The 27,063-nt window shown below is 42.8% G+C and overlaps 1 protein-coding gene across 2 annotated transcripts in view; it reads left to right on the top strand.

Annotated features, from left to right (window-relative positions):
• Positions 1-22,975, top strand: part of OSMR (oncostatin M receptor) — a 68,344-nt gene extending 45,369 nt beyond the window's left edge. Inside the window, exons 8-18 of one of the 2 annotated variants that reach the window (XM_027520039.1) lie at positions 2,081-2,223; positions 4,314-4,467; positions 7,987-8,063; positions 9,837-10,059; positions 13,042-13,221; positions 14,335-14,439; positions 16,102-16,278; positions 16,911-17,078; positions 18,611-18,692; positions 19,714-19,786; positions 20,134-22,975. In XM_027520039.1, the coding sequence (XP_027375840.1) occupies positions 2,081-2,223; positions 4,314-4,467; positions 7,987-8,063; positions 9,837-10,059; positions 13,042-13,221; positions 14,335-14,439; positions 16,102-16,278; positions 16,911-17,078; positions 18,611-18,692; positions 19,714-19,786; positions 20,134-20,709 (1,958 nt within the window). In that variant the 3' untranslated portion in view covers positions 20,710-22,975. The remainder of the gene's footprint in view (positions 1-2,080; positions 2,224-4,313; positions 4,468-7,986; positions 8,064-9,836; positions 10,060-13,041; positions 13,222-14,334; positions 14,440-16,101; positions 16,279-16,910; positions 17,079-18,610; positions 18,693-19,713; positions 19,787-20,133) is intronic. The other variant, XM_027520040.1, reaches the window with a different exon arrangement.
• Positions 22,976-27,063: the final 4,088 nt, after the last annotated feature.

Below are 27,063 nucleotides of genomic sequence, written 5' to 3'. Positions count from 1 at the left end.
TAACTTATGTCGTCTCCCATCCCACAGCCCCCTGTCCCGCTCCCTCCACTACGGAAATGACAGATTTATTTTGTGTGTGCTTGTGGATATATTCTCATTTCTTATGAAATCCTGTTTTTATTTTGTTTTAATGCATATCAGAGACATCAAGCTATATGTAATAGTCCTTGTAATTGTTTTTATGTAATATTAAATTGCTAACACTTACTCATATTATTCAGTGGTGGTGTAGTCCATTTATTTTCACTTTTATTAAGTATTTCATTGTGTAAATATACAGTATTTTATTTATGCATCTCCTTTGATGGGTTCTTAGGTTGTCTCTGAAAAGGTTTATGCTCTTGGATACAGTGTTAATAAGAGCATTTTGATATATATATATATCCAGTAAACACCTATAATTGTTCTGTTGTTGTGTGTTTTTTTTTTTTTTTGAGTGTATACCTATACCTTACCAAATGGCTCAGAGGTTAAAGCATCTGTCCGCAATGCGGGAGACCTGGGTTCGATCCCTGGGTCGGGAAGATCCCCTGGAGAAGGAAATGGCAACCCACTCCAGTACTCTTGCCTGGAGAATCCCATGGACAGAGGAGCCTGGTGGGCTACAGTCCATGGGGTCACAAAGAGTCGGACATGACTGAGCGACTTCACTTCACTTCACTTCAAGAGTAGAATTGGTGAGGACTCAGAAAATGTAAATGTTCAACTTACGAGATAATGCCAAATTCATCTCCAAAGTGGTTGTGGCAGTGTGTTCTCTCCAAATTGGTATTGTCGCCCTTTTCATTTTTGTCAGCTGAGTGAACGGAAAGTGGCATTTTGTGATGGTTTTGATCTGCACATCTCTGAACTGCATATCTCTGTCTGTGTTTTGATTACACCCCCTCCTCTTTTATGAAATGTAGAATCTTTAGTCATGCTGCTCATTTTTTCTGGAATGCTTGTCCTTCTTTTACCTTCTTAATTCTACAGATCATTTAGATTTCCGTTTAATTATCACTTCAGTCAGTCAGCTAATTACAGGGTGATGCCAATCCAGCAGGCACTTCGGATCCAGCTGTGAACAGGATTGAGTAATTGCCCCTAACTGGGTATATGTGCTAGTGTGTGCTGGGGGAGAGGTGGAGAGGGGGGTGTGGAGACACGAAGTAAATGTATAAACAAGTTAAGCACTGCACTCCTGTGAAGCAGATAGAATTGAGGTAGGAGGGTAGAGAATGTCTGAGGTGCTGCTTCAGCTGGGATGGGGGCGCTGAAGGGTGAGAGGCAGGAGACCTCTAGGGCACTTGGAGCAAAAGGAGTGGGTTAGAAAAGCTCTTGGGACGGGAACAGGCTCTGGGTGTTCCAGGGACAGAAAGAACGTCCTGTGTCTCTCCTGTGAGAGAAAGGAGCTTGGAGTGGTGGGCAATGGCCAGGTCACACAGCAGCTCTGGAAGGGGGTAAGATGGAAGGTGTTTTTATTTCAGATATTCAATTGCTATTTTTAAGTTCTAAAATTTCCATTTAATTCTTTTTTAAAAACTAGTTTTTCTCCACTGAGAAGTGTTTTCCTTCATTTCAGGTGCATTTACTTTTACCTCATGGATCTGTTTTAAAGTCTTTAATCGTTGTAGCTTCAAGGGAGTCATCTTGATGCATGAGTTGATATCTGTTGACTGACTTTTCCCTTTGAAATTGGTGGCATTTTCTGTTTTGTGGTTTTGTTTTATACGTCAAATGATTTTGGATTGTATTCTTGCCATTGTTAAAGTTACTTTGGTTAGACTCTGGATTCTGTTATATTCTCTTTGATGGGCTGCTTCTCCAAGTTTCAACTCCCCTCTACATTCTTTTCTGCTTTTGTTTAAGAGTCCTCAGTTTCTTTTTATATTTTTTCAGAGTTTCTAATATCATCAATGAGAGAGAAAGGCTGTAGTTGGCTTACTCTATCTTAGCTGCAAGTCTGGTTTTATTTGTCATTTTCTCAAAAATAAGCAAAAATGCTTATTGGGTAAAACATTGAAAAAATGAAGTGCCTATTTACCAAAGTCTTTTTGGATCTTTGCTTGAGTTTTTTTTATTTTTTAATTTATTTTGGCAGTTCATCCAATGGCTCCCTATAGCTTGTTCCCTAAAAGTGTCAGTGCTACAAATGCCACCGTGACCTGGAAGGTATACTCCATAGGAAGCAGTTCTGCACTTTTGTGTCAGCTTCAACTCCTTGGTGAAGGAAAAGTGATACAAGTAAGAGCTTAACTTTCTATTTTCAAAAGTTTCTTTATGTCTAAACAGAGACCAGTGAATATAAAATCTCTTGAAATTTTTATTTCTGTATGGGTTCAAATGGAAGGGATCATCTGTTTACAAGGTCTAGGAATATTACTCAACCAGTAAAGGGAATGAAAGTGGGTCATTTGTAGATACTTGGATGAACCAGCCTGTCATACAGAGTGAAGCAGTCAGAAATGGGAAAACAATGATCATATATTAATGCATAATGTGGAATCTAGAAAATGGTGCAGATGAACCTATTTCCAAGGCAGAAATAGAGATGCAGACATAGAGAATGGACATGCGAACATGGGGGTGAGGGGAAGGAGGAGTGGAATGCTTTGGGAGACTGGGATTGACATATATACCCTACCACGTATTAGGTTGGTGCAAAAGTAATCATGGTTTTGCATTGTTGAATTTTACTGTTTGATATTAGAATACATTCTTAAATAAATGTGGTTATGATAGGCATCATTTTAATGTGCACTTCTCACTTTATGTTTTTTGCTAATGACTTAAGACTTGCAATTTATTTTATATTTATTTTAAACTAGGGAAATGATGTTAGACAAAAGCAAATTCAAGCGATTTTCTTATTAGAGTTCAAAATGGGCCATAAATCAGCAGAGGCAACTTGCAACATCAACACATTTGGCCCAGGAACTGCTAACGAGTCTATAGCACAGTGGTGGTTCAAGAAGTTTTGCAAAGGAGACAAGAGCCTTGAGATGAGGAGTGCAGTGACTGGCCATCAGAAATTGACAATGACCAACTGAGAGGATCATTTTACAACTACAGGAGAAGTTGCCAAAGAGCTCAGTGCTGATCATTCTATGGTAATTCAATATTTGAAGCAATTTGGAAAAGTGAAAAATCTCCATAAGTGGGTGCCTCATTAATTGACCAGAAATCACAAAAATCATCATTTTAAAGTGTTGTCATTTCTTATTCTATGCAAAAACAATTAACCATTTCTTGATCAGATTTTGATGTGTGATGAAAAGTGGATTTTATATAACAACTGGTGATGACCAGCTCAGTGGTTGGACCTAGAAGAAGCTCCAAAACACTTCCCAAAGGCAAACTTGCACCAAAAAAAGGTCATGGTCACTGTTTGATGGTCAGCTGCCTGTCTGATCCACTACAGCTTTCTGAATCCTGGCAAAACCATTACATCTGAGAAGTATGCTCAGCAAATCAATGAGATGCACTAAAAACTGCAATTCCTGGCATTGGTCAACAGAATAGTCCCAGTTCTTCTGCACGGCAATGTCTGAATGCACATTGCACCACCAATGTTTCAAAAGTTGAATGAATTGGGCTGTGAAGCTTTGCCTCATCCACTGTGTTCACCTGACCTTTCGCCAACCAACTACCACTTCTTGAAGCATCTCAACAGTGTTTTGCAGGGAAAACGCTTCCACAACCAGCAGAAGGCAGAAAATGCTTTCCAAGAGTTTGATGAATCCCGAAGCACAGATTTTACACTACGGGAATAAACCGACTGATTTCTTATTGGCAAAAATGTGTGGATTGTAATGGTTCCTGTTTTGCTTAATAAATATGTGTTTGAGCCTAGTTATAATGATTTAAAATTCATGGTCCGAAACCACAATTACTTCTTCACCAACCTATATAAAATGACTAGTGAGAAGCTGCTATATAGCACAGGAAGGTCAGCTTGGTGCTCTGTGATAACCAAGAAGGGTGGGACGATATGAGGTGGGAGGGAGGTCCAAGAGGGAGGGGATGTGTGTGTGTGTGTGTGTGTGTGTGTGTGTGTGTGTGTGTATAATGTATATATATAGATGATTCATTTCATTGTACAGCAGAAACTAATACAACATTGTAAAGAAATTCTATTCCAATTAAAAAAAAACAAAGGTCCAGGCAATTAATCATAAACCTCTAGAATTTAGAGATATTTTTCCTCAAAGAACTAGTTGTACTCCAGGTCTAGGTGTTCCGTGTGTGATTTGGTTTTATAATAAAGTGTGCTCACTGGTACTTCTGACTTCTTCCTCCCCACCTCATGTTTTTTTTTTTTTTTTTTAATCAAGCAACACAATATCTCCGTCAGGGTGAATGGTGAGTACCTCTTAAGTGAACTGAAGCCGGACACAGAATATATGGCCCGTGTACGCTGTGCTTATGCCGACCACTTCTGGAAATGGAGTGAATTGATTAGCCAGAACTTCACCACAGCTGAAGCTGGTACGTTTGGCTCCCTGACATCCCAAGAATCTAAACGGACTGACAGGAGATGGGTGGGCTTCCCTGAGAACTTCTGCTTGTACCAAAAACTCAGGGGAAAGTGTTACAGCAGAGGCTGAGTAGCATCTTTAAAAAAAAAAAAAAAGTGAATTCAATGCCTAATGCAGTGTGGGTGGGAAGACATCTGCCTCAGACATTTATTTGCCATCCAAGTTATTTCTACTGAACATTTTCTCTGGGATTTTTAGTTTTCCAAAATGGTTTCTAAGCTCCTGGTATTGCTGGATTCCTGTTGGAACTGGGGCTCTGTAAATAAGTATGAACTTTTCATTCAGGCGTGGGGACAAACAGTAGCATTTGTACTGAGGAAGGCACTGATCTCATAGAAAACAGCCTTGGGCTGTGTCTGGAAAGGTAGTATCTGGAAACTTAATCATCATTGTTAAGTCCTTCGTTCCAGCGACAGCAAACTGGGAGCTTTCTCGTGATGCTCTCAGAGGTTGTTTCCTCAGTAATGACTAAACAGAGAGTTTTCCTCCCAAATAACTATGTTTTAGACCACAAGTATTGCTCAGGAGATGAGATGGCCCAGCCCTGCATTCATCTCCTTCCAATCCCACATAATAGTCATGCCATCGCCCGGCTAACGCATGAGGCAGCCTGGGCCCGTAGACTGGGGAGACGCGCCAGCTTGCAGTTAATGAGCAGCAGACATAACAACAGTAACCGGAGCACGGAGTATTTAGTATGTGCCAGACACCGCTCCAAGGGTTCCCAGTGTTTTCCTCAAATCCTCCCACCACCTTGCAGCAGGTCCTGTTGGTCTCCTCACTCAGTGGATGAGGCCCGGGAGGCACAGGGAGGATGAGGAGTTTCACAGGCCCCGCCAGCAAGGGACTGAGTCAGGACTGTGGCTGACACCCGGGTCAGTTGACTCCAGAGCTTCCCCCTCACCCAGACTGCAGCCTGCCTCCTGTGTCTCTCAGGGGTGTTATTACAGCCTGGAGAGCTTGTGGACTCAAATCCGGGCTGTTTTGCTGCCTAAGGAAGGATTGTATATATTTGTTTGATTCTATCTTGTTATTCATGTCTGCAGGCTGTGGAGTTTTTTTTGTTTTTTGTTTTTTTCTGTTTCAGCCTGGAAGGGACATTTTAAAGCACTCTGACTGAGGGGGTAGCGAGGGCACCAAAATCCACACGTGGGCTGGTCTCCAGAGGTGCTCAGTAGCCTCTTCCCCTCGTCAGCCCCTCCAAGAGTCCAGTCATTTTTTTCTAGTCATATAGACCCCCTAAGAATCCTTGGAGCAGAGAGCCCCATTCCTGATGGTAATGTGGTGTATTCCTCAATTATGGGCTTCCCAGGTGGCTCAGTGGGTAAAGAATCCTCCTGCAGTGCAGACAGGAGATGCGTGTTCAGTCCCCAGGTCAGGAAGATCCTCTGGAGAAGGAAATGGCACCCACTCCAGCATTCTTGCCTGGAGAATCCCATGGGCAGTGGAGCTTGGCAGGCTATAGTCTATAGGGTCGCAAAGAGTTGGACACAACTGAAGCAACTGAGCAAAGAAGATTTGCTTTATCCTAATATTTTATACTTTAATATTGCTTTGGGGTTATTTTTTTGCAAGTGTATTCCAAAATTATACCTAAAACTTAGTGGAAAGAAAAAACTTTGCATTTTTTTTTAGCATTTTTGGTAACTAGTTTTAAAATAAACTAGTTTTAACTTTGCAAAAGCAAAGTTAAGCATTTTCAGACTTATGATATTATAATCATTTTAGATGATTTAGATGAATTATACCTAAAATTTAGTGGAAAGAAAAAAACTTTGCATTTTGTTTTTTAGCATTTTTGGTAACTAGTTTTTAAACTAAAAATGCTAAAAAAAAAAAATGCAAAGTTTTTTTCTTTCCACTAAGTTTTAGGTATAATTCATCTAAATCATCTAAAATGATTATAATATCATAAGTCTGAAAATGCTTAACTTTGCTTTTGCAAAGTTAAAATCAGTTGAATCTACTGATGATGAACCTACACTTTTTCCACTCTGATAACACTTTGCTCAATGCTGGCAGAGTCGATGTTTATATGTATTATAATTCTACTTAAGCAGAATCACGGTGAGCAGAGATAAATGACCCCATGAGGAGATACTGTAGTGACATAAATATGGAGCACGATCAGCTGTGCTGCTGTTCTCTTTTCGTGCAGGTGGTCACGTACAAACCAGCAGCAGAAGATTCTGCACTGAGCTTGAGGTCTCATATGCTGCTTGAGTTTTTCAATGTGTTTTATACTTAATATTGGCTTCTCTGATGGCTTGTTTAACAAATTGAAATCTGCCTCTTAATAGATTTTTAGAATATATGGTCACCTTTATGTTGTGCTAGAAAGTGTTAGCAACTACAGGAAAAAAAAAAGGAGTCTCTTAAATTTCAGAGATTTCCTTGGTGGCTCAGATGGTAAAGAATCTGTCTGTAATACAGGAGACCTGGGTTCAGTCCTTGGGTCAGGAAGATCCTCTGGAGAAGGGAATGGCAACCCACTCTGGTATTCTTGCCTGGAGAATCCCATGGACAGATGAGCCTGGCAGGCTATCATCCATGGGGTTGCAAAGATTTTAAAAATATATGGTCACCTTCATGTTGAATAGAAAGTGTTAGCAACTATATGAAAAAATTTTTCATTTTTTAAAAAATTTCAGTTGTTGGGGACTGTAAACTATATTTTCATAAAGCAGAGAATTAAAATTTTATGTTATGTTGCAAAACAGTTTTCTTCTTGTGCAGAGATATGTTGAATCCAGTCATAAATCACTGGTCTACAGTTTAGTGGCAAGAATGACAAGGAGGCAAGGTCTTCTAGAACAGAGTAGGGTGAGGCGTACGGGGGGAGGTTTGCAGCTGGTGCCCCGAGGGCCCACACACAGGGAGCTGCCCTAGGCTCAGACCAGGAACTGGGGGACAGGCGTGCATGGGGAGGAGGGGGACAAGGAAGGGATCCCAGGCTCTGACCACAGCCAGGGGCCAGCCAGTGTTCAGTCAGGAGAACTGGGCTCCACTTGAGGGTGTCCAACTGCAGCCTCCACCAGAGGGGCAAGCAAGTAGCAATGGTTTGCTGTGCCTAGAAATTCCAGAAATGGGAAATGTGCCCAACTGATCTAGCATTGGACTGATGCAGGATTCTTGCCTAACTAACCCCCTAGCATTGGACTGACGCAGGGTTCCAAAATTCCTTGGTGGCTTCTAGAAGTTCTGAGGCTTGAGTTTCACAAAGGCCCCTGTGTCACTTCCCGTTCTGATGTAGCAGCCCTTTTGTAAAGCACCTACTGTGTGCCTGCCCCTTGGGAGGAGTGAACAGTGTGGTCACAGCCAAGTGTGTAGACATCACAGAGAGTGAAAAACCGAGATGCAGGCCTCAGGTCGGACTGGCCGTGGTCACTTTGCTGACCGAACTACAAGAAGGTTGAAAGTATTCTACATCCATGTTGTGACCCAGGAGTTTTCCTTTGGTTAATTTCAGCTCCATCGGAGGCGCCCGATGTCTGGAGAGATGTGACATTTGTGTCAGGACATCCAACGGTGACCTTGTTCTGGAAGGTAAGAGGCCAGACGTTTAGAAAGACATTTTTGCTTGTCATTTGCTTTTCACCAAGATTAGCTACTGATGTAGTCTTTCGATTGGGAGGGCTTTTCCCAGGAATCCTGTAGAATTTCTGACCTGGTCGGGGAATCCCCACTCCGCATCCATACCCCTAACACTGGGCCAGGGCTTCCTTCTTCGGCAGCCTCTTGCCTGGCCCAGGTGGCTGGTTCTGATGGTTAGAACTGCATCTCCTAACTTCCCCGCAGGCCTGCCCCTAACATCTGCAGGGCCCAGGGCATGAGGAGAAGTGGAGAAATATATACCATATTTTAAAGTTACGAATATTTATATTTGAAAGTCATAAGTCAAGCTTAAATATTGTAACAGAAATCAACCTAGTCCTTCTGTGTTGACTAACATGCCTTCATGACAACGTGCAAGGCCTGGTTTGTGTTGAGATGGTGGTAGTGGTGATTTAGTCACAAAGTCATGGCTGACTCTTTTTGATCCCATGGACTGTAGTTCACCAGGCTCCTCTGTCCATGGGATTTCCCAGGCAAGAATACTGGTTATGCTGTGCTGTGCTTAGTCACTTAGTCATGTTCAACTTTGCGACCCCATGGACTGTAGCCCACAAGGCTCCTCTGTCCTTGGGGATTCTCCAGGCAAGAATACTGGAATGGGTTGCCATGCCCTCCTCCAGGGGATCTTCCCAACCCAAGGATCAAACCCAGGTCTCCCACATTGCGGGTGGATTCTTTACCATCTGAGCCACCAGGAAAACCCAACTCAGAGCTCTTGAGTTCCTCAGTGTTTAGTGCTAAAGCATGGCCATGCTGGGGGAGCTGGCCCCCAGCCAGAGCCCACCCCACTTTTCCTCCCACCTCCACTCTGGTCCTCCCCATCAGGGGGCTTGTTCACACACATGTCGATGCGCCAGTCTGTACAGGCAGATTCTCTCCACACCCAGAGCCAACAGCTGCCCCAGCCTGATCTCAGGTCTGGGGGTGCACACATCAGGGGGCACCATCTGGCTGGGGGTTCAGGCCTTGGGAGTGGGCTTAGGGTTGTGTGGACAGAGAATTCTCTACCACCTGAAGGATCATCTAAAAGAGGGACCGTGGGCCCTGGGTCTGGGGAAGCACAGCTTGGGGGCAAGGGGGTGACACAGCTGGTGGAGGGAGCGTTCCAGGAGCCCAGCCCCCTCCTGTCTGGGGTTACCCCTGTCTTCCCTGCTCTGTACTCACTGTGGTGGTGGTGGTTTAGTTGCTAAGTCATGTCTGACTCTTACAACCTCATGGACTGCAGCCCGCCAGGCTCCTTTGTCCATGGGATTTCCTAGGAAAGAGTAGTGAAGTGGGTAGCTATTTCCTCCTCCAGGCCATCTTTCCAACCCAGGGATCAAACCTGCATCTCCTGCATTGCAGGCGGAATCTTTACCGACTGAGTCCATACTCACCAAGTGTGTTTTAATCCAGGCTGAATAACCCCCTTCCTCTCAATTCCTTAATTGGTCATGCTTTGGACATGATATGCTCTTAAGCTCACCCCCAAATGATCCTATTCTGTACTCAATTTTAGTTAAAATAGAATGTCTGATTTCAAGTGGGGTTTATTTAGAAGGTTATTTTCTCTCTTAAACTGTTTAAATTTGCTCTGCGTGTGTGTGTGTGTGTGTGTGTGTGTGAATAAGGCAATCAAAGGAGAGAAAAGATGAGAAAGTCATCGAGCAAACTCTTATTCACAGGGAAGCCCATGTTGAAATGATTGTCAATATTTGTTTTCAGCCTCTATCAAAAGTGCACGCCAATGGGAAGATCCTGTTCTATAATGTAGTTGTAGAAAATCTTGATGAACCGTCCAGTTTAAAGGTCCTCTCTGTCCCTGCTCCGGCCAACAGCACAAAAGTAACCCTCAATCAGAGTTCTTACCAGATCTGTGTCACGGCTCACAACAGTGTGGGTCCTTCTCCGGCTTCCACAGTTGCCATTTCTGGACATCCTGGAAATGGTGAGTTTCTTTGGTTTTGTTTTTCTTCACTAGGAAAATGTTGATGGTATTATTTGGTAGATATGAATAAATTGGAAAGAGTACTTTGGAGAGACAAAAGATGCAGCTGCCAAACACTGTCTGTCATTTTCTTTGGGTCCAGGCATGTTGGCGGGTTTCTGGGACAGTCCTCCTCGGTGTGGGAAGATTTCAGCCATGGGTCTGGACATTTCCCTTCCGGGGACTCTTCCACTGATTTGGGATCTCAAATTTTATTCAAATAAATGCAACACAAACAGTCCTAACAGAGTTAGAGTTGGTATGAACATGCTTTGTGGCTTATGGAATATGAGTTGCATTTCTTATATGGCAAAATATTTTGTCAGTCTTGGCCACAAGGAGAACTAGCATTATCTTTCAAAAAGGGCTTTGCCAAAGCTGTGGAATAAATGATGATAACTGTCTAAACACTTAGCCTGTGGAAGTCCAAACAAGGTGGAAATGACCTGACATGTACAATCAATAATGGTGTTACTTTCCTTCCTGGGAGAGCTATGAAAGGGGGTTGGTTGCACTAACCCCGCCCCCAGTGGTGCACACACTCACACACTGCACACTTGGACAGCACCCCACAGACATCCTAAATTCACTTGTGAACCTTGCAATAATGTCACCCTTCAGTTGCTGCTATAAAAATTGTCAGACCCTGCTTGTGGGGTTATGTCGGGTCGCTTTATACCTGTTATTCAAATTAGGCTTCCATTTAGGTTAAATGGGCTAGATTGGAGGGTGTTATTATTTTGTCTTATGTATTTTGGTTAAGAACCATCCAGTGTGTCAAGTAAGAAAAAGAACTTGGGATCGTGCCACAGGAGAAAAAACCAAGGAGTTACTTGACCTAATCTTTGCTTTTGAAGAACTATATCAGAGAAGGAAGTGGATGGTTGTATTCTGTCTTTGTTAGGAACAGAACAGGAAGGGTGAGCATTTCATTCACCCCTAGGGGAGCTGATAGATAAAGGAAACTCTACCTCCAGGGAGGCTCAGCTCAAACAACTCTGCTAAACACTCTTCTCTTTTGGGGTCATCCTCATCTGTGGGTTCCTACCCTGTCTTCCTTCCTCATGCCCTGCCTTCAGAACCCACTCCATCCTTTTGTGAGGCTCTATCCAGCCTTCCAATATGGTCCAGATTCTTATGTCTCTAGAGTGGATAAAGGCACTGATGTGCTATGAGACAGACCAAGGAGGTTCAGCCAATTCATGCTAAAGTGTGAATGACTGAAAAGATTCCCTTTTTCTTTGCCTTTCCCTTCATTTCTCCAGACATATTTGCAAGGTTAGAGAAGCAGCTTGGGAGAGTTATGCTTTAAGTTTGGGGTGAAATTATAGTCAGTGTGAATAAATGGAAAATGTCAGTTTCAGCATGAAAGAGATTTGTGTCTCTGATGAAGAAAGACAGAAGCTGTGTGGGTAGGATAGACACAGGCCTTTGTGGGAACCCCTGACCTTATACCTGAGGCTGCACATTTGTTTGGGTGCTCCCAGCTGGATGATAATATGGTGCCCTGGAAGATTTAATAGCACCCATCAACATTCAGCTGTAATTAGAATTGCCAGATAAAAGAAAAGATGCCTCATCAAATATGAACTGCAGAGAAACAAGAAGTACATTTGGAGTATTAAGTCCATCCCATGTCATATCTGCTTGTACCACACTGGTTGCCTCTCTGAACAGCTGCTTGCAGGCCCAGTCCTTGATCAGAGTCTGCTTTCACTCAAGTGACCACCGGGGCCCACTGCCTTCTGAACAGTGGGAGGCTGTGGAATCCACCTTGGAAACAGAAGTTCTTATCCTAGACCTAGACTGACCTGCTTGAAATCAGCAGAGCTGTAGTCCATTGAGACCATCACCTTTTTTTGTCCAATTGTCGGATGTTAGGAAGACTATCCTGGAGAAGGCAATGGCACCCCACTCCAGTACTTTTGCCTAGAAAATCCCATGGAAGGAGGAGCCTGGTAGGCTGCAGTCCATGGGGTCGCTAGAGTCAGACATGACTGAGTGACTTCACTTTCACTTTTCACTTTCATGCATTGGAGAAGGAAATGGCAACCCACTCCAGTGTCCTTGCCTGGAGAATCCCAGGGACGGGGAAGCCTGGTGGGCTGCCGTCTATGGGGTCGCATAGAGTCGGACACGACTGAAGCAACTTAGCAGCAGTAGCAGCAGCAGCAGCAGTAGCAGCAGCAGCAGCCGCAGCAGTAGCAGCAGCAGCAGCAGCAGCAGGAAGACTACCCTGGTGCATAAAATACATTGAGGCAGCATCCTAGGTCATAAGTACTGTCACACCCTTCCATAATCTGACTCTGTATGTATGTGAGTCGTTTTCTCCTTTTTTGCTCTGCGATCACCTCAGTTTCTACCCCTAACATCTTGGAGACAGGAGTTCATTCTGGGGCAGCCAGCATTGTGTGGGGGAATAAGCTGAATTATTCAACAGATAATTTTTGAAAGTAGATCAAGTGCCAGACACAGTTCTAGGTCAAAGGTCAACTACTTTTTCAGTAAAAAGGCAGAGCGTAAATATTGTAGACATTAATGTAGGCACGACAGTCATCATTTTCCAATCTGTATTTTCTATCCTTTGTTTTTAACAACACTTTAAAAATCTTAGAACTGTTCTTAGTAAAAACAAGCTTTCGAAGCTGGATTTGATCCACCAGCGGTCCTGCCTGCTGATCCCTGTCTTAGGAGCTGATGTTTCTTTGGGTCTCTCAGGACAAGGGACATTTGAGGGGCGGGTGTGAATATTTATTGGGAGTGAGAGGTAGGAAAAACCTGATGAAAACATCCCTCCTGCCCTTATCCTAAGCCCTGTCGCAATTACAGAGGGAAGGCTTGGACCTGCTAGATACACAGCACATTCAACACAGCACATTTAGATACTTTTGCAGAATGTCTGATTAATTAAATCTGAAGCATTGCCCTCTTTGTAACTTATAGAAAATGTTGAAGAAGGAAGAATGAATGGTACAGAGGATGGATTTCCCATGTCTTGGAAACCCCAATCCAGAAATGCCACAGGTTACGTTGTGGAGTGGTGTGACAGTCCCCAGCACCTTCCCTGTGTTCTCCGGTGGAAAAACCTAGGCCCCACTAACACAGACACAGTCATTAGCTCGGGTAAGAACCTTCTGTATTACCATCTCGCTCCGTCCACGTGGTTCAACTAGGGTTTCTGGACCATCTCAGATACTCTGTGCTCACTGATAACTCCAAATCCCGCGTGGGTCTTGGAGTTCAAGTTCTGCAGTTGATGTGGCCTAAGTTTTGACCTTTATATTTACTTTTACAGAGCCATCCAGATGTAAGTTCATATGGTTCATGAATTTGTTCTAAGCCAGCAGTCTCAAATGAATAGCAAAGGACCTTTGTAAGAGTCGTCCTGAGAGCTTTTACAAAAGCAAAGATGTGGATTTGGAAGACATAGGAGTAGAGGTGATGGTAGTCGATTATCAACTCCTTCAGTTTCAGTGCAACTTGTAGAGCTTGGTCTCTTTCCCCGCCACACTGGATTTGTCTTTTCCAGGTTGCAAGTGTAGCAAAGGTTAGTGGCTTGAGCAGTGGGTTAGTGGCGCCATCTGCTGGTCACAAGGTAGAGCTGTGGGAATTGTCGATCCAGAGAGTGAGTGATGAAGGAAATGGCAAACCCCTCTTTTGCCTGGGAAGTCCCGCAGACAGAGGAGCCTGATGGACTACAGTCCATGGGGTTGCGAAAGTAGGGTATGACTTAGCGACTAAACCACCACCACCCCACCACTTGAGGGTGACTGATGAGGCCCAGTGGGGTCATTCGGGTGGCTGGCAGGAATGAGGAGTCTTCCCTTTCTTGAGCAGTGTTAGAGCTGTGGGGTGAGGGGCAAGTGAGTTACTGGAAGCAGATCTTGCAGGCGCTTGCCTCTCATGGGTGGAGAAAGGGCGCGTCGCTGGCGGGAGATTTAGAGTCAAAAAAGAGTTTTACATGGTTTTCTGGTTCTGGTTGAATTCTGCACCCAGTTTTATGCACATGGATGAGGGTATTTTGAGAGAGGATGATGTAGAAAACAATCCCCCATTGTCAGATATGCTGGAGGATTTCAAGGCTCAGGGGAAAGAAGGAAGATGGTAGAGATGAAGGGCAGAAACTCCGAGGAGGAAGATTTTCTAAGGGCACCCAAATTCATTTTTCTTTCCTTTTCAGAAATAAAGAGAATGTCATCCTATGTTATTGACAATCTGTTGACTTTTCTTCTCTAGGTGCTTTTAGACCAGGGGTTCGCTACAACTTCAGAATTTATGAAATTTCTACAAAAAGGATGGCCCATTTATTAGAGAAAAAAGCTGGCTATTTGAAGGAACTGGGTAAGTTTAAAGCATTTACTGTGTCCATGGGTGGACTTGTTCAGGACAATTCAGAGACTCTTTGCTTCAGCTTTAAGAAAATTACAGCTCCTTTCCTAATTTTCAGTGTGCTATTTATTCTGGCCATTGGGTTTTTTAAAACATTATTTTTTAATCATAAACATAAAACATTTTCATTAAAGACAATTCATGAAATGTTATGCCAAAGAAGACAAAACTGGCTGATTTTACCAGCCAAGGGCACATATCCAGAGTTAATGTTGTGTGTGTGTTCTTTCTCAGTACAGGCATGCACTTTGATATAAAAATCAGATCTTACTCTATGCAGTTTTGTAAAGTCCTTTTTGACTCATGTCACTAAGTAATATTTAACTTTTCAGTCATTATGACTGCAAACTGCCTCATGGTTTGCATACGGCAAATCACCCATCTTTGGACTTTTAGGATGATTAAAATTTTTTTTTCAATTAAAAACTATAAAATTCACCCTCAATTTTCTTGCAGTCTCTAATATTCAATCTCTCTCTTTTTCTTGGCCAAATCCCCTTATGCCTTATCTGACTCACCATCATTTTAGCTGAATCTTTGTCCATTGCTCTGATAAAGGTTTTTAAGTGAAGTCCTAGAGGTAGAATACTTGAACCAGAAGGTTGAACTTCTTAAATACAGTTTTACAGTTTTTAAGACTTTTGGCAGATATACTGTGAAATTGTTGCCCCTCTCAGACATTGTACTTTGATTCCACCAGCAACATGGGCAAGTTTTGATCCTTTCATGTGGTTGCTTATTTAGCTTCTTGGCATCCAGGGTTTCACACCCACTGGGAGCTGGGCGGCTGGGTCATTGGTTACCTTGCATCAATCAGACCAGCTTTTAGTGTTCTCCATTGAGTGGGTGCTGTTCCAGCCAGGCAGGAGGGGTGTTGCTGTGTGTGTTGGCGGGCACAGGCCAGGCATGCACCAGCCTATGTGCTGAAACAGGCTCAGGGCAGCCTCAGAATAAACTCTTCCCACACTTGGACAGGGCCTTCCCAGGTGGTGCTAGTAGTGAAGGCAGGAGGCCTAAGAGATGTGGGTTCAGTCTCTGAGTCGGGAAGATCCTCTGGAGGAGGGAATGTGGCCCACTCGTCTTCTTTCCTGGAGAATCCCATGGACAGAGGAGACTGGTGGGCTGAGGTCCAGAGGGTTGCACAGAGTCAGACATGACTGAAGTGACTTCACACACACACACATACACTTGGACAACTGTGCGTTGCCACTGCCTGGGAACTAAAACTCTTCAAAGCCACCCTGACCTCTTCAAATATAACCCTTCCTCCTCCTCCCTTCCCCCTACTTCAGTTCATTCTCCCAAACACTGTTTAGAATTCAGGCACAGAAAAAAGTCTAGGGAAGCCTTTATTTTCTTTTTTGCTGTGTGACCTTGTGCAAGTTATTGAATCTCTCTGGGCATCCATTTCTACTTCTGGGAGAGGCAAGGCTTGAACAAGATGAACCTTGTTCCTTCCCAGCTCTCACGAACAAAGTCAGAGAAAAAGATAAGAGTCCTTCACTTGTCATAAGCACCTATAGAGTGGGCTGTGGTTCTACCTTCAATTTACATGAATGCTCTGAGACTGCTTCCAAATTGTGACTCTTACATTATCTCACCTTCCTTTCTTAGCTCCTTCATACAACCCTAAAGTGAATATGAGTAACTTGACCTCCCACTCCTTCACTCTGAGTTGGAAGGATTATCCCACCGAATCTCAAACTGGTTTTATACAAGGGTACTATGTCTACCTGAAATCCAAGACAGGGGAGAAGTGCCACCGGGGATTTGAAAAGACATTTCTTACAGGTGACGCTTTTTGTTTTTTCCAGTCTGTTTTCAGTTTCAAGATCTCCTTACTTGAAATCATTGGAAAGGCTACCAGCCATCTCTGATCGTGTCCAGGCTGATTTCTGTGCTCGCATGCTTTAATGATCGAATAGTGTCCTTAAAGTAGTAGGGTGGACAGGACGATGGGGGCCAGGATTTTAACTTACTTAAAAACAATATGGCCCGGTATTTTTAGAAGCACTTGAAGTACTCCCAGCTCCTTAAGACAACCTACTTACTGCTTAGGAAACTTGCTTGCTAACCTCATTTTCTTTTTTTGATTTTGTTAAAGCTTATCGCAATGTATTCTAAGTAGCTCTGGCAAGCTCTTACTCTCTCTCTGGCAGATTTGAGTCCCCCCCGCACCCCACCCCCAATCAGGAATAACCTTTGCTTAGTGGAGTGCTCCTCTTGCTTGCCATCTCCCAAACATCTTAGTGTTCCCAGTGTGATGAAATTATGATTTCATTTTTGATTGGTTTAGAAATGTTGGCAGTGCTGAGTCCACAGAAGTATTATTGCCTGACTGTCTCACAAGATCTTTATTACACTCTTAATCATTTTTTTTTCTTCTTAAAAAATTTTTTTTTTTTTTTTTAAAAAAAACACAGATAATTCAGTATGTTGCAAATACACAATTGACAACCCGGATCAAAAGACATTTGTTGTGAAAGACCTACAGCCAGAATCTGCCTATGAGTTTTTGGTCACTCCTTATACAAGTGCTGGTGAGGGTCCCCTGGATGACTTCAGAAAGGTCACGACTCCGGATGAATACTGTGAGTTTTTCCAAATCAAAACTCTTCTCTTCGGAGTTCCTGGGGAACTGACAAATGACACACACAGTTGTGGGCTTTGTCTAGATCAGGAATGTTTAAACCTTTCTTTTCTGTCTTTGTCTGTCTCTTTCTTTCTCTAGATGAAACTCATGAAAGAAAAAAAAAAAGTTACACAGAATCCCACAACATACAATAGATAAGAGTGAGGCTAATCTGACTGATCTGTGACCTGGAAACTTTCTCAGTCCCAGAACAGTTTGAAAATCACAGATAGCATATTTTAGTGTTGACTTGGGAAGACCCTTATGAGTTCTGTCTAGAGAGGGGTGGGGGTGTTTTTGTCAGCAGAAATATAAGTACATGTGAATGACTAAAAGCCTTCAAACGCCCTTGTATGATTTGCTTTTATAAAAGAGGATGTTTCACAACCTGTCTGCACTGTTCTTTGGTGGATTTGCAAGCAGTGAGAACAGGAAGATAGGCATTTATGAAAATGAAGTACAGGTTGATATATCTGAGAAATAATAGTAGAACAATTACCTAGGTTATGACTTGGGTAATTTTATCAGACCCTAATTAGAAGGGGTGCATTAGTCAGTTTTCAGTGGGTAATAAAATACTCTGTGGTGCTGGAGAAGACTCCTGAGTCCCTTGGACAGCAAGGAGATCAAACCAGCCAGTCCTAAAGGAAATCAATCTTGAATATTCATTGGAAGGACTGATGTTGAAGCTCCAATATTTTAGCTACCTGATGTGAAGAGCCCATTCATTGGAAAAGACCCTGATGCTGGGGAAGATTGAGGGCAGGAGAAGTGGGCAACAGAAGATGAGATGGACATGAGTTTGAGCAAACTCCAGGAGATAGTTAAGGACAGGGAAGCCTGGTGTGCTGCAGTTCATGGGGTCGCAAAGAGTTGGACACGACCTAGTGACTGAACAATGAATAACAAAAATACCTCCAAATCTCAGTGGCATACAGAAACAAATCTGTCTGTTCATGCTCCTGGCTTGGCTGACGCAGGTTGAACCCAGTGGGGCTCCAAGCTTCAGGCACGTTTAGGTCTGTTCCATGGAGTTTGTTAGTTCTCTGAGGCTCAGGTTGAAGGACAGTGGCTCTGAGGGACCAGCTCTGCTCAGAGTGCATCACAGGAACACGAGAGCAAGCCAACTCTAAGCACACTCAACTCAGCTACCAGCGTGACCACTACTCACTTCCCATTGGGCAAACCAAGTTATGGCTGAGCCTCCAAGTCAAGGGGCTGGAGTATACTTCTCATACAGAGAGGGAGTGAAGAATGGGGAGTAATGATCCATGCTGTCAGGAGAGGTAACGAGTTTGAGCCACAAGTATTAAGGGCAGATGGATCCCTGTGTTGGCTGGTTGGCGTCTCACCACCCTGCTCCCCACCAGTCAGACAGCACTCGTAGTGAATCTTGCACAAATAGAGTTTTGAGAAATAACAGACATGTAAAACTTATTTCTTTGAGGGAAAAGCAGTCACTAAAAAATCCCTTTCTTTTCCCTTCTCCAGCCCATATACTGATACACATCATTCTCCCCATGGTTTTCTTCGTTTTTGTCATCATGATCATCTGCTACCTAAAAAGCCAGTGGTAAGTGTGTGGGGAAGGTTTCATCCAAGAAGAGAGTCAAAGAAAAAATCTAGAAAGGAATTTAATAAGATAGAAATCCCACTGGATCATATGAGGCAAAGTGCTGGAAGGGAAAGGACAAAGGAAGATTTGGTTAAAATATGAAAAATTTTGAATAATCTTGTTTATCAACAGATAAGCAATAAGTCAATACATAAGGAAACTATTTGAAAATATTGTAAAACTTGTTTAATAGCAATAGCTAATATTTATATTTCACTTTACCGTGTGCTTGGCAGTGTTTTCAGTGCTTTACATATAACAACTCACTTAATCCTTCCAACACCATCACTACCATAGTGATCTCCATCGAACCAGTGAGGAAATCAAAGCATCAGTTCAGTTCAGTCGCTCAGTCGTGTCCGACTCTTTGTGACCCCATGAATCGCAGCACGCCAGGCCTCCCTGTCCATCACCAACTCCCAGAGCTCACTCAGACTCACGTCCATTGAGTCAGTGATGCCATCCAGCCATCTCATCCTCTGTCGTCCCCTTCTCCTCCTGCCCCCAATCCCTCCCAGCATCAGAGTCTTTTCCAATGAGTCAACTCTTCGTATGAGGTGGCCAAAGTACTGGAGTTTCAGCTTTAGCATCATTCCTTCCAAAGAAATCCCAGGACTGATCTCCTTTAGAATGGACTGGTTGGATCTCCTTGCAGTCCAAGGGACTCTCAAGAGTCTTCTCCAACGCCATAGTTCAAAAGCATCAGTTCTTCGGTGCTCAGCTTTCTTCACAGTCCAACTCTCACATCCATACATGACCACTGGAAAAACCATAGCTTTGACTAGATGGAACTTTGTTGGCAAAGTAATGTCTCTGCTTTTTAATATGCTATCTAGGTTGGTCATAGGAAGGTTAAAAAGCTTGCTTAAGGTTACAGTGATAAGAGTGATAAAGCAAGGATTAATCTGACTCCAGGTTTATCGCTCTTAACCATTCCACTCTATTGCAAAATTCAGTGTAATTTTTGTTGGTTTTCCAGGTTGAAGGACAAGTGTTATCCTGACATTCCAGACCCTTACAAGAGCAGCGTCCTGTCATTAATAAAATTCAAGGTAAATGCTGGGATATTCTAGGGATACCATGTACTTATTAAAGACTAACCCAGGGGTTGGGCTATAATAATCATACATTCCTAGACCTCCTCAGGAAGATGTAACAAAGCAAGAGCCACCTCTGCTCCCCTAGCCATGAAATGCGTGAACCCAGCTGTGACTTCTTCTGTCAGGGGCTATCCTTTGGTTTTCAGCATCACCTCCTTGTGATCACCACCATTAACTTGTGACCAGGATAAAACACATAAAAAAGTGAAGCTCTCAGTGCATTTCACATGCTTTATGTACCATGACACACACACACACACACACACATTATCTTTGCCCATTTTCTGTTTCTGTTTCAGGAGAATCCTCATATAACAATAATGAACGTCAATGACTGTGTTCCAGATGCTATTGAAGTTGTAAACAAGCCCGAAGGGAGTAAGATGCAGTTCGTAGGCACTAGGAAGTCACCCACAGAAACTAAAGGTACTAAGCCTGCCTATCTGGACCTGCTCCCAACAGAGAAGAACTACTCTGGCCCTGGACCTTGCATCTGTTTTGAGAACTTTACCTATAATCAGGCAGCTTCTGACTTGGGTTATTGTGGACATTTCCCAGTAACCCCTCAAGCCCCACACTGTCAGCTGGGACCACTGACTTCACCTGAAAATTTACTCAAGACACTGGAACAAAGCTACATGAACTCCCTGGGAGAAATCCCAGCTGGAGAAGCTAATTTGAATTATGTATCCCAGTTGGCTTCACCCATGTCTGGAGACAGGGAGAGCCCACCAACAAATCCACCAGAGCCAGCACTCTGTTCGGAGTATAAAATGCAAATGGCTATTCCCCTGGGTCTTGCCTCCCCCGCCCGAAGTGAGAATAGCAGCCTATCTTCCACTGCCCTTTTAGATCCGCGTGAACACTGCCACTAAGCAGACTGCCCACTTCATATCCTTATGCTACACAGACACTAGTAGAAGCATAGTTGGCACTGTTCCACCACCAGATACCTCGGGGCTGAATCCCAGTGAATTATCACCACTGGAAGGTCTGATTTATATGGTTTTGCTAGGTTTCAATGGAGAAGGCAATGGCACCCCACTCCAGTACTCTTGCCTGGAAAACCCCATGGATGGAGGACCCTGGTGGGCTGCAGTCCATGGGGTCGCGAAGAGTCGGACACGACTGAGCGACTTCACTTTCACTTTTCACTTTCATGCATTGGAGAAGGAAATGGCAACCCACTCCATGTTCTTGCCTGGAGAATCCCAGGGACGGGGGAGCCTGGTGGGCTGCCATCTATGGGGTCGCACAGAGTAGGACACGGCTGAAAGGACTTAGCAGCAGCAGCAGCAGCAGGTTTCAAAGGTCAGAAAGCTATGAAATTTAACATTTGTGCTTGGAGCAGGCTTGCTGTGGAAATGGCAGGATCGTGGGAACAGGCTTACCTTGCACGTTCACCTTTATGACAGTAGACCTGGCACTTGACAGAGAGACACACCGCATCCACTCAGTATTGGACGGGGTGGCTATGGTCCTTAAAGTTCAGCTTTTAGCAAGAAAGCATTTCCAGTAAGTTTTACCATACATTTTGTATCTTAAGGGTAAAGGAACTAGATTTCAGGCCACAGAACATTCGTTACGGGAGCATAAATTGTCAATGTTAATTTATTCTGGGTGTGTTTAATGAAGTCATATATTTGAGACCAAAACAGATTTTAGACTTGCTTTTAAGTGGTGACAGTAGTAAGATGAACTCTTCCTATTCAGTTCAGTTCAGTCACTCAGTCGTGTCTGACTCTTTGCAACCCCATGAATTGCAGTATGCCAGGCCTCCCTGTCCATCACCAACTCCTGGAGTTCACCCAGACTCACGTCCATAGAGTCAGTGATGCCATCCAGCCATCTCATCCTCTGTCATCCCCTTCTCTTCCTGCCCCCAGTCCCTCCCAGCATCAGAGTCTTTTCCAATGAGTCGACTCTTCGCATGAGGTGGCCAAAGTACTGGAGTTTCGGTTTTAGCATCATTCCTTCCAAAGAAATCCCAGGGCTGATCTCCTTCAGAATGGACTGGTTGGATCTCCTTGCAGTCCAAGGGGCTCTCAAGAGTCTTCTCCAACACCACAGTTCAAAAGCATCAATTCTTCGGCGCTCAGCCTTCTTCACAGTCCAACTCTTACATCCATACGATTAGACCTTATCTAATAGGGTAAGCCATGCAAATGAATTGATGAGGTCCCCACAGTTGTCCTTCTGTTGTTTACCACAGTTAAGGAGTGGGGCTGGCACAGAATCCCTGCCTCAGTGTCAAGATTATAGCACTCCTACTTAGTAGACACATCTACAATTTTTGATGACTACCTCAGAATAGAAGGAAAATATGTCATTAATTTCATTCACATTTTATGGTTCATCTTTTTTTTTCCCAAGAACTATGATATATACATGACCTGTTTTCAGTAAGCCTCTTGTGGATTCTGCAGTAGGTTGTCTGGGCCAAGATAACACCTTCACTGTCTCCTTATATTCCTGTGATGGTATAACTGTAAAAGGCTATGTAGAGTGGGAGTTCCTCAGTGGCTTGGCAGGAGCTCTGTCTCTTTGGACCAATACATGCCAAGCACCTACCTGCTGTGCAGCAGTGTTCAGTCGCTCGAGTTCCTTTCCCTTCTCTCTGCCCAACAACCCTTAATGTTTACTTATCATACTTCTAAATAAGCGTGATTAGGGGCTCCTTTCTCTGCTGTGGTGGAGATGGTGCTGTCTGTGCCTCCGGTACCAAATGCCCCGTGTCACACAATTCCACAGTATGAAGAACAAGAGAGGAGGAGCTGAAAGGAACATGGCTGTTAACTGACCTAAATATACACAAACCAGGACTTCTGCTCATTCTTTTTAACTTTTTCCTTCCATATAACTATGCTTTTGGCTGGAATAATGGACTATGTACACCTAACACAGTACAAACAAGTATCTTGATTAGTCTGTTTTGAGAAGACTTTGGGGCCAGTATTGTTATCATTTAGCCTCTTTGTGTCTGTCATGATGTAATTATAAAAATACATGGAAACATCATTGATGGTGATGATTGATTTATAAGTAGTATCTTTTGTAAAGATATTCTTTAGAAAAATAATGCACAAAACCTTGAAGTCATTTATGTTGCCTAAGCCTTAATTAAAATATTTCATCACTGCATTATTTTGTGTTTTCTCTATATCAGTGAAGTGAAACTCTTGGAATTATCGTAAGTGATAAATCACGTTCTGAGCTTACTAGAAATGTAAATTCCTAGGTGCCACTCCAAATCTCCCTACCAAAATGTGTGTGGCACAAGGCCTGGAATACATCCCAGGCACTCAGATACCCACTCAATTTTGAGAATCACTGACCTGAGTCAAACAAAGATGTGTTTCTGAAATTTAACAACACACCAATGGGAAATGGCTGGGTTTATATAACTTTGTCCTTACAGTATCACTATGACCCTAGTTTTGGCTCTAAACATTCCTTTCCCATGTCTATAAATAATTAAATAACAGTATTTAAAGACTATATTCCACTTAACAGCATTGTTTTAAGAAGTGTCATTCAGAAACTTTGAAATTTGTGTCAGAATTACCAGGATTAAAAGAAAAAACCAACTCATGGAGAATTTCAAATATAGATAGAAATAGGAGTTTAACAAACCCTTATGAACTATCCCTGGTAGCCCAGATAGTAAAGAATCTGCCTGCAATGCAGGAGACCTTGGGTTTGATCCTTGGGTTAGGAAGATCTCCTGGAGAAGGGAATGGCAAGCCACTCCACTATTCTTGCCTGTAGAATCCTACGGACAGAGGAGCCTGGTGGGCTACAGTTCATGGGGTTGCAAAGAGTTGGACACGAATGAGTGACTTAACACCACTACTAGGTACTATCATCAACCCCAATAGCCACTAAACCACGGTTGTTTTAGTCCATCCATAGTCTTATTCAGTCTTCCCCCTTGATACGATTTTGAAGCAAATCATGGTTTCATTTGTAAATGTTTTTCTAAATTGGCTTTACTTTTTCTAAAATAGCCATAATACCTTTTTAATAATCACACCTATGAAAAAACAACCAAATCAAAAGATGGGCAGAAGATCTAAACAGACATTTCTCCAAAGAAGACACAGATGGCCAGAAAGCATATGAAAAGATGCTCAACACTGCTAACTTTCAGAGAAATGCAAATCAAAACTACAATGAGGTATCACCTCACATCATCAGTCAGAATGGCTACCATAAAAAAGTCTACAAACAATAAATGCTAGAGGGTATGGAGAAAAGGGAGCCACCCCCCATCACTATTAGTGGGAATGTAAATTGATTACAACCACTATGGAGAACAGAATGGAGGTTCCTTAATAAACTAGAACTACCATGTGCTTGGGCGCCCGCTCAGTCGCTTCAGTTGTGTCCGATTCTTTTGTGCTCAGTAACTTCAGTCGTGTCTGACTCTGTGTGACCCCGTGGACTGTAGACCGCCAGGCTCCTCTGTCCATGGGATTCTCCAGGCAAGAATACTGGAGTGGGTTGCCATGCCCTCCTTCAGAGGATCTTCCCAATCCAGGTATAAAACTCACATTTGCCTGCATCTCCTGCGTTGCAGGCAGATTCTTTACCCACTGAGCCACCTGGGAAGCTCTTGTGATTCAGCAATTCTAATCCTGGGCATGTATCTGCAGAAAATCCTAATTCAAAAAGATACATGCACCCCAATGTTCACTGCAGTACTGTTTACAATAGCCAAGACATGGAAGCAACCTAAATGTCCATCAACAGAGGAATGGACAGAGATGTGGTACGTATATGCAACAGAGTAAAAAGAATGAAATAATGTCACTTGCAGCAACATGGGTGGACCTAGGGATATCACATTAAGTGAAGTCAGAGAAAGACAGATATGATACACTTATATGTGGACTATTAAAAAAAACTCATATGAATGGATTTACTTACAAAACAAACTCAGACTTCAAACTGATGGTTACCAAACAGAAAAGGTGGGGGGGGCGGATAAATTAGGAGCTTGGGATTAACATAAACACACAACTATATATAAAATAGATACTCAACAAGGACCTACTGTATAGCAGAGGGAACTCTACTCAATATTCTGTAATAACCTATATGGGAAAAGAATCTGAAAAAGAATGGATATATGTATATCCGAATCACCTAGCTGTAGACCTGAAAACTAAGACAATATTGTCAATCAACTCCAATATAAAATAAAAAATTTTTTAAATTAAAAACACACGTTAAACCTAGTTAGTAACATTCCGGGATATTTTGATGGTGGGTGGAACTGGCAAAAGACGTACAAATAACGCCTCAGCCTGGTGACTGGTCCTCAGCTGCAGGTAGGTAGACGGGAAGCAGAGAACTAGTCACACAGTTCTAGTATCTAGTAGTCACACAGGAAACTAGTATCACAGTGATATTGATACAGAATATTATTACTAACTAGGTTTTAGACGTGATTTTAAACAATTTTTTACTTTATATTCGCGTTTATTGACAATATTGTGTTAGTTTTCAGGTGTACAGCTAAGTGATTCATATATACATGTATCCATGGACCTGCTGGAAGTGCCTGCTGACATTCCAATACCTGACCCATACTAAGTCTAGTGAAACTGATTCTCCACTAGAATGTCATTTATTAAGAAAATCAGGTTGTATTAGACAGTATCTAGTATTTCTTCTAAGAACTCTGTGGAGACCAGCTGGCTTTCATCTCAAAGAATTTACAAAACATGCTAAGCATTTTGCATAAAGTAGGCATTTTAAAACCTTCAGAGGGACTTCCCTAGTGGTTCAGTGGTTGAGACTCTGTGATTCCACTGCTGGGGGCGTGGTTCAATCCCAGGTAGGGGAAGCAGGATCCAGCAAGGCATGGCCAAAACAAAATGACAACCTTCAAAAAGATACAGCTGAAAATATAAAGCCTTCAAAATTAGTAGTTAAAATAGTATTTACAATAAATATATTTGTCCTCTAAGCATTAGAGGAAGTTTTCATACTTTTTTTTTAATCAATACAGAATTAGTTGCTATGGTCTGAATGATCACCTGCCTCCCCAAATTCCTACACTGAAATCCTAACACCCAGGGATGATGGTATTAGTAGATGGGGTTCATTGGGAGGTCATGAGGCTAGAGCTCTCATGAGCGGGACTGATGTTCTTATAAGAGACACTACAGTTTCCTAGTCCCATCAAGCCATCGAGGACATAAGACAAAAGAAGTCTGGGATGTGAAGAGGGCCCTCACCCAAATATGTTCACACTCTAATTTCAGATTTTCAGCCAACAGAATTGTAAGAAGTAAATTCTGTTATTTATGAACTGTCCAGTCTTTGGTATTTTGCTATAGTTGTTCAGTCACTAAGTTATGTCCAACTCTTGGTGACCCCATGGACTGCAGCAGGCCAGACTTCCCCCATCTTTCACTATCTCCGGGAGTACTTTATACACCAGAGAGTTTTAAAAAATGAAACAAACTTTCTGAAGCTCAGCTACATTGTCAGTTTTCAAAGATGAGCTGTATGATGATGATTTGTGCTTTTTGAGGGCCAACTACATTTTTGTTGAAAAGTATAGAGTAGAAGGCAGTATGAAAATGATACACATAAATGTATTTAAAAACCAAACTATCCCAAATAAATCTATTTCTGAATACATTTTACCACATTCAGTCAATGATAACAGACTCTAACTTCGACACTGAATTTTATTCTCCAGGATTGACCATTTATTTCCCTTGTAGTATTTTCTTTTGCCACTAGGTGGCTGTTGGCTAGCTTACCTGATCCAGTTTCTGTGAAAGTGAAAGTCGCTCAGTCAGGTCAGACTCTTGGAGTTCTCCAGGCCAGAATACTGGAGTGGGTAGCCTTTCCCTTCTCCAGGGGATCTTCCCAACCCAGGGATCGAACCCAAGTCTCCCGCGTTGCAGGCGGATTCTTTACCAGCTGAGCCACAAGGGAAGGCTGAGTGAAATCAAATAGCTTACACAGAAAAGTTACCATCATACCATCATTGCTCATTCTATATATTAATCACTAAAGCTGGAGTTGTTCTGAAGATAGATCTACTTTATCAAATCTTTCACAATAATCTGCGATTAAAAAATAATAACTGTAAAGATGTTTGATTAGATTATGAAGTGTTTAGAAAGTATAAATATCTATTTTAAAACATTTGGAACAAGCCACTACTCATTTGAAAAGACCCTGATGCTGGGAAAGACTGAAGGTGG

The sequence above is a fragment of the Bos indicus x Bos taurus genome, chromosome 20 (assembly GCF_003369695.1).
Source record: "Bos indicus x Bos taurus breed Angus x Brahman F1 hybrid chromosome 20, Bos_hybrid_MaternalHap_v2.0, whole genome shotgun sequence".
Lineage (NCBI taxonomy): Eukaryota > Metazoa > Chordata > Mammalia > Artiodactyla > Bovidae > Bos > Bos indicus x Bos taurus.
Note: the sequence above shows the minus strand (reverse complement) of the source record. Positions and strands in the feature narration are given on the sequence as shown.